This window comes from Periplaneta americana, chromosome 13, assembly GCF_040183065.1.
Source record: "Periplaneta americana isolate PAMFEO1 chromosome 13, P.americana_PAMFEO1_priV1, whole genome shotgun sequence".
Lineage (NCBI taxonomy): Eukaryota > Metazoa > Arthropoda > Insecta > Blattodea > Blattidae > Periplaneta > Periplaneta americana.
Window position 1 is genome coordinate 100,639,410 of NC_091129.1, and position 7,002 is coordinate 100,646,411.

The 7,002-nt window shown below is 37.4% G+C and overlaps 1 protein-coding gene across 1 annotated transcript in view; it reads right to left on the reverse strand.

Moving 5' to 3' along the window:
• Window positions 1-7,002, reverse strand: part of LOC138712165 (UPAR/Ly6 domain-containing protein crok-like) — a 44,278-nt gene that overhangs the window by 18,795 nt on the left and 18,481 nt on the right. Inside the window, exon 2 of the mRNA XM_069843648.1 lies at window positions 5,369-5,638. Within this exon, the coding sequence (XP_069699749.1) occupies window positions 5,369-5,638 (270 nt within the window). The remainder of the gene's footprint in view (window positions 1-5,368; window positions 5,639-7,002) is intronic.

Below are 7,002 nucleotides of genomic sequence, written 5' to 3' on the forward strand. Positions count from 1 at the left end.
TTGCTTCATTAGGGTCGTTTTATCCTATCATCTCTGATTAGCCTGTGTAGTGTTTTTATTCATTTATTTAACAACGCTGTATCGAATGTGATGCTATTTAGCATCGATGCAATTGGCGATAGCGAAATGGTATTCGAAGAGATGAGAAAGCCGAGGATACGCCTTGGCTTCTCTTTGGTTTAAGTCAAAGAAACATTGTAATGTTGTTAAAGTACCCAATTAACTTATCAAGACAGAACATAACGGCATTCCCTCATATCACTCCATTGCATCTTCATCGATGATTTCACTCGCGATTTACTTCGACGTACAGTGTCTGAGTGTTATAAGGCTAGGATAGCCATCGGAATAGCTCAGTCGGCTAAGGCGCCTGTCTGTCAATCCGTAATTGCGCTTGGGCGTGGGTTCGATTACTGCTTGAGCTGATTAAGAATTTTTTTTGAAGTTTTCCCCAACCGTAAGGCGAATGTCAAGTAATCTATGGCGAATCCTTGGCCTAATATTGCAAAATACCATCTCACCAATTGTCACCAATTCTATCGACGATAAACAAAGTTGATAGAGCGTCGTTATATAACAAAGTAAAGGAACAAGAAAGGAGTGTCGCCCAAAGTGCAAACGCTTGCAAAAATAATGCGAGGGCAGGGGTGAGTATTTGTGACTTTCTTTTCAGGAGAGAAGGCCGTCATGTTCAGTCTTGAATGTAATACATACCGGTATTATACGATAATATTCAAACTTAATTTATTTTTCCAATGATATGTTGTGGGTTTTATCGGCGAAGTGCTAAGGCGCATATTATTGTACATTTTCACATCTTTAATCAGGAACAAACTTTTTTTCATATAAAGATCAGAAAAGTAATTTTTTTCTCTTTAGATATTTTACATGCAATAAAACTCAGACTAATTTTTATTTATATCAGTACCTACGTTCTATTATTCTGTTATTAGCAATAACGTCAATTCATACTCATTAGCATTCGTACTGATAGAGAAAACGTAATTTCTCTTCATTTATTAGTGCATATTTATTGGCGTATTTTGCATTTTTAAGGACATGTTTGCATGCATTATTTAATCGTTTTTAGAGCATTAACTTCCGGGCCCTACTTATATGAATGGAAGACTGTTTTATTTTCGCTACAGTCATTGGAGTTCAGCTGATAAGAGTCACCGATGGAGTACCGTTGAAGTATATACAAGGTGTTACTGAAGTCCCTCCGGTATTTGGCAGATTTGTAGCTCAAGAGACAAATAACGCATACGAATGACAGCATATCAGTGAAAAGAGTAAATATCCCAGTTTTTACCCTACCTTACAGAAATGTCCAACATGTTCACCTCTGGTGACTCAGCAGACATCAATCCGGTAACCTAGCTCCTATCATACACTTGAAGGTAGCAACTGCATCCGTAATTCTTAGTCAAAACTCTAGAAAATCTCTTGGTAAAATGTGCATGTAAATAAAAATTTTAACGTAACCCCACAGGAAAAATGTCCACATGAAGTAAAGTCGGGTAACCTGGCAGGCCAGCAATGAGTGTTGAGTCTTCGTCTGAACTACGTCCACTTCAACGATTAGGTAAAGTGACATTTGAGGTGTTAAGAACATTATACGGTTGACGCTGTCATAAAGATGAAAGGATGCCTCGTCACTAAACAAAGCTTGTCAGCAAGCCCATCCTTCTCTAGATATTGAAGTTCCAAACAGAATTGAATATGGATATTGTGATCTTAGAGAATGATAGCCTGCAGTATCTGCAAGCGGTATGATCTACAGAGAAGTCTTTTACGTAGGGCATCCACGTGAGACATTTATAATTCTCGGCTTGCGCGACGTGTTTCCTCGAATTTTTTTATACCAGTCTCTTATTGTTTTGTCCGTTGGTGTATTTGTACGATACTTGGTTCGAAAACCACATTACACTGTTACAATTGACTCGGTTTTAGCAAATTGCAGAACAAAAAAGCTTTTCTGTTCACCTGAAAACGCCATGTTCACATTACTACATCGTAAAGGAGAAATTAATATCTGCGCCATGACATTTATCACGAAAAAAAACTTGTACATTTCGTCTACGCGTTATCACGCTTTTTCTCTTATATGTGGATTTGCTACTGCACGACCAATCCAGAGGGACTTAAGTAACACCGTATATATGAAAGCAGTTTGGAAGTAAAGTATTACCAACACATAAGCTGTTTTATTACTAAAACAGAACGTATTGAAGTTAAAAAGTGCCAGTCTTTGAAGTCACTGTGTTTGGTTTTCTTTTCTGAAGAAACGTTCACCATTTCTATTCATTACTTGATGACTCTACTTTCTGTGAGTAGATTGCTATATTAATGTTTTAGTCCCTGGCCTTTCAGCGTCCGGAAGCTGGGGTTGTATTTTAAACAATATCATCATGGACCTTAGAACATAATAGCATCTTGTGCTTTGGAATGCTTTAAAAGACCGGTCACTCCAGCGATTATTTTGCAGGTCCATTAATATATGATAAATGAATACAGGTAAATCCTGCTTGCGCTTTACCGAAACCCGTTTAACCGAAACGGTTTTTTATCATGTTACGCATTTTTTTTTTCTTTAAAAATACTATCTAAAATATAACCGCAAAACTAGAAATAAGGGTGAATGTCTTTTAAGGAATGTAGCAGGTAGAGAAATCTGTTTTTCACACCTTCAATTCACTACATCTCGCCAAAATGTAAAAAAATGTAAAAAAATGTAAAAAAATTATACAAAATTGTAAAAATTGTAGAAAATTACTAAATTGTAAAACTATAAAAATTTGTAAAAATTGTAATTGTAATATTGTAAAATGTTGACATGTTCCACATCTTAAAGCTTCATTGCTCATGTAAGATCTATGGAATAAAATAAATGAATGAATGAATGAATCAGTAACGGCGAGCCGTTTTATATTAGCCCCGTAAAGTTCTTCTGTATTTTACGTATATTTTGTTCCACCTAACCCATACCTCAATAATTGTGGAACTAGTTAAGGCTGAATGAGATGTGACAACTGATTCTCGAGTATTCACTGTACCCGTAGATTATGCGCTCTCTCCTTCCAGCACGGTTGTGCAAGAAGAGTTTACAGAATTACAAGTATGAAAATTGCGCGTTGGTGCCTTTGTTGTAGCAGTGACTTATTTCAGTGATCTTCAAAGCAGCTGTACCTACATGAGCGTGAGATTATGCTTTTCCCACTAGAGTTGGCGCTGATATTGCACCAGCAATTGACAGTGGAAATCTTTGTTGGCAGATTTATTAGCGAATAAGGATTGTTCTTCCACCGTTCGCGGGTGCTCAACCATAGTGATCTCTGTTATTAGAGTTACGAAGAGCAATGCAGAAATGAAGGACACTGAGACGCTGTAGGCCTGGAGTAGGAGGAGGACTTTCATGCTCAAGAAATCTTACCTCTCCACTTGCTATTGAGTTTTGCCTATGCATAATACTGACGAGTTCTGTCTTTGTTGTTCTTTTTTCTGTCTTTCTTACGTTGATAAAAAATAGTAAGCCTCAGTTGATGCGGAAATATAAAATGAACAACATACAGAAAAGTGACAGGGGATTCATGCGTCGCTGTAGCTATACCGCGATCGACAGACAATGAACACGGGTGTAAGATACAGACAGATCATGTTATGGCTGTCGTCTTTCCTGTTCAATATCAAGGTCTTACACATTACCTCTTATATAAAGCATACGCACTTTAATTGCATCATTATTTCAGAATACAATAAAAGAACATCAAGGTTACGCTAGCCTACATTCAGTGACGAATTTGCAGAATCAGTGTAACCATCAGTTTTTTACTTTTACTGTCTGCTTCTGACATGAGTCACTGTTAAACAATGTGTATTTAATTACTTCGACATTGGACATGACATTGAAAATGTATGAACACACTATCATTCTATCCATTTGACACTCAAGCATAAACGTTTTACATTAAAGAAAGTAAGGGACTGAAAATTTGAAGTACTTTGTAGTAACTAATGTTTGTGTCATTATGACAGTTATCTTTAAATAACTTGAGTGCACCATTTTTTTTTTCAGAAAATATCACATGATTTTGAGTAAACACGGGACCTCCTTTCAACTTAAAATTTCAAAGTTGCATCCAAAATGACGGCTTTTGAGATAGCTGAAGGCTAGAATCGAATGTGTCACTGGTACAGCATTTGGTCTTACAAATATTGGTAACACCTATAGTAATCGAAAATCAAGCATATGGAAGATATTTATATGGTTCCAGACTTTTGATTCACTCTGTATTGTTATTTATGCTAATATTAATATATGTGAGGCTTATGTGATTAGATTATATTAGATTAGATTTTATTAAAGTCATGAGTAACAAATACTATGGCCATAGTCATAATAAAAACAAAACAGAGTGAATAAGATTATATCAGAAACATAAGTTATTAACAAAGGACTCAAAGTATTCACTAATACTATAAAAGAGATGATTAATCATCCAGCGTTTTAAAACATTCTTAAATGTGTTATAGTTAACAGTGTGTGCAGACTTATGTAATCTATTAAACATAGATACTGCCATGGACATAAATTGTTTTTTAGTTGTTTCCAGTCTAACATTAGATTCAGTCAAGTGAAATTGTATCTTGTATTATAATTATGTTGATCAAATCTGTGATAATAATTTATTAAATTTTTCTTTACCTACAGCAAAGAGGTGAAGATGTAAAGATTAATAACAGTCAGAATAGCCTCATTTATGAATAGTGGCTTATAGTGCGCATCATAAGCAGAACCAGTTAAAATACGTAAGGCTTTTTTTTTGTAGAAGGAGAACATTAGATACACTAGAACTATTTCTACATACAGAAATACCATAGGTTATTATACTATTGAAGAAGGCAAAATAAGCACTTCTTACATATTATTTAGACACCAGTGATTTCAATTTGCTTAATAAATAAATAACTCTTGAAAGTTTAGTACAAACATAATCAATATGAGGGGCCCAAGATAATTTGGGATCCAGTACAATTCCTAAAAGTTTAGCAGATGGCCCAAGATAATTTGGGATCCAGTACAATTCCTAAAAGTTTAGCAGATGGTGAGAGTTGTAAATTGTGGAATCATTTAACGTAAACAATACGGCAGGACGGCAATGAACCTCCGAGTTCTCTAAAAGCCATAAGTAAGTATGGAAATATTAAATGAGTACATGTTTTTGGGACCAAATTTCCAAAAAAAAAAAATTAAAGGGCCCGTCCAAATGAAGTATGACTTTTTAGCCTTAAGGAGTCTGTGATACTCAAAAGGTCGGGAACCACTGATGTACACGATTGTCATTGTCGGATGGTGAAGAGTAAATACCTCGGAGGTCGAGTTTCTGGCAGGTGGTGGACACGAATTCCGAGGAGTCGGTGGCGGTGGGCCGGACGCTGCTGGTGTCATCGGTGTCGGCGTCGATGTCCTGTTCAAGACGCGTGATCAGACTCCGAACTGTTTCCAGGGCTGAGCGCGAACTGCTTGGATCGTTCGTGCAGTCCACAGGTTGCAAATCCAAAATTATGCTGGTGTTGAACGGGTCTGCGCATCTGTGGTTCTGTTTGGAGTTGCATACATAGCATCTGATGCCCAGACCTGATGGAGGCAAAAGATAACATTGTAAAAACTCCATGAAGTATGTCCGAAAAATCGAAGTAGGCTATATCGGAGAAATAACTGCAAGTTTTATTCGTGAGTACAATGATAGAATTGCTGTTAAGGTAAACGTCAGCGTGACAAAGCCTTTTATTGTCGATATCAGGCAGAATTCACGCAGAAACACTATACTCGCTAGCGCCGTGCGCTTCTTGTCCGTTCTGACGCTCGGCTTTAAGACTTGCCCTGTTGGGAAAATGCAGGAAAACTAAATAAGGTACAAACGGACTTCCTGAAACGAATACTTGGAATTAGCAGAAGCACAGCTAACTGCGGGATGCTAAAGTAGTTTGGGCTTAAAACGAAGTAATTCATATGAAAGTTAGGGTGATAAAATACTGGTTAAAAATTATATTTGGCGATCAGTCGCTTCTAGGGTCGATTTGCTACAAAGCTCAACAAAGAGAGGGCTGGGAAAAGGGGTGGGTTTATAAACTGCAGAGAGGGCTGCATCATATAGGAATGGATGGGTGTGGGAGAAAGGAGAGAATAACAGGAGGGATGTATGGCGTAATGTGAATATGCGTTTAATTGATATCGAGAGGCAAGAGATTGAGCTCCAATGTTCAGAAAAGTCCTCACTACATTTACAATCAGATCTCATGCTTAACTGGGGGAGGTGTGATTACATAAATTCTTGTAACAAAAACAGCAGAGCAGGTTTAGCGTGGCTAAGATTGGGGGCATGGAAGGGTAATAAAATTGTCAACGAAGAAGGGGAACGTCTTTGTCCGCTTTGCTAAGAAAAGGATTCCTATAAGCATATTTTATTACTATGTGTCGAATTGGAACATGTACGGAGAAAATATTTACCACCCTCGATGCTAAGTCAGAATAGGAGTTCGCTTGCATGTCTTGACCTCATGGGGAATAGAGAATACGAACAAAATACTGGATTGTTCCTCTTGAAGGCGAGAAAGATTAGTGTTGCAGCTGTCGAAGTTTGCGACACGAACTGAGGAAGGGATATTAGTATCCACCCAACTGCATAATTTTAGGTCTTTTAGGTTAGGATATATTATATAATGTGTTTTATTGTGCCACTTCCATTTTTAATATGTGTGTTCTTTTAGAGCAGGGCCGGGCATGAGAGCGGCTCAGTCTAGTCAGCCAGAGCTGCTCTCGCTCCGCAAGGCACTTCAATTCCAAGCCAGAGCAGAACGCTCACGCAGTGGCGGACTCGCATTACAGCTACCTTCTCTGCATTAATATAACAAGAGCCACGTTGTTCTAGTCATTCAGTCTGTCAATATACAATAGTTTATAAGGATATTACATCAATCTATTGTACATTACAGAATTTA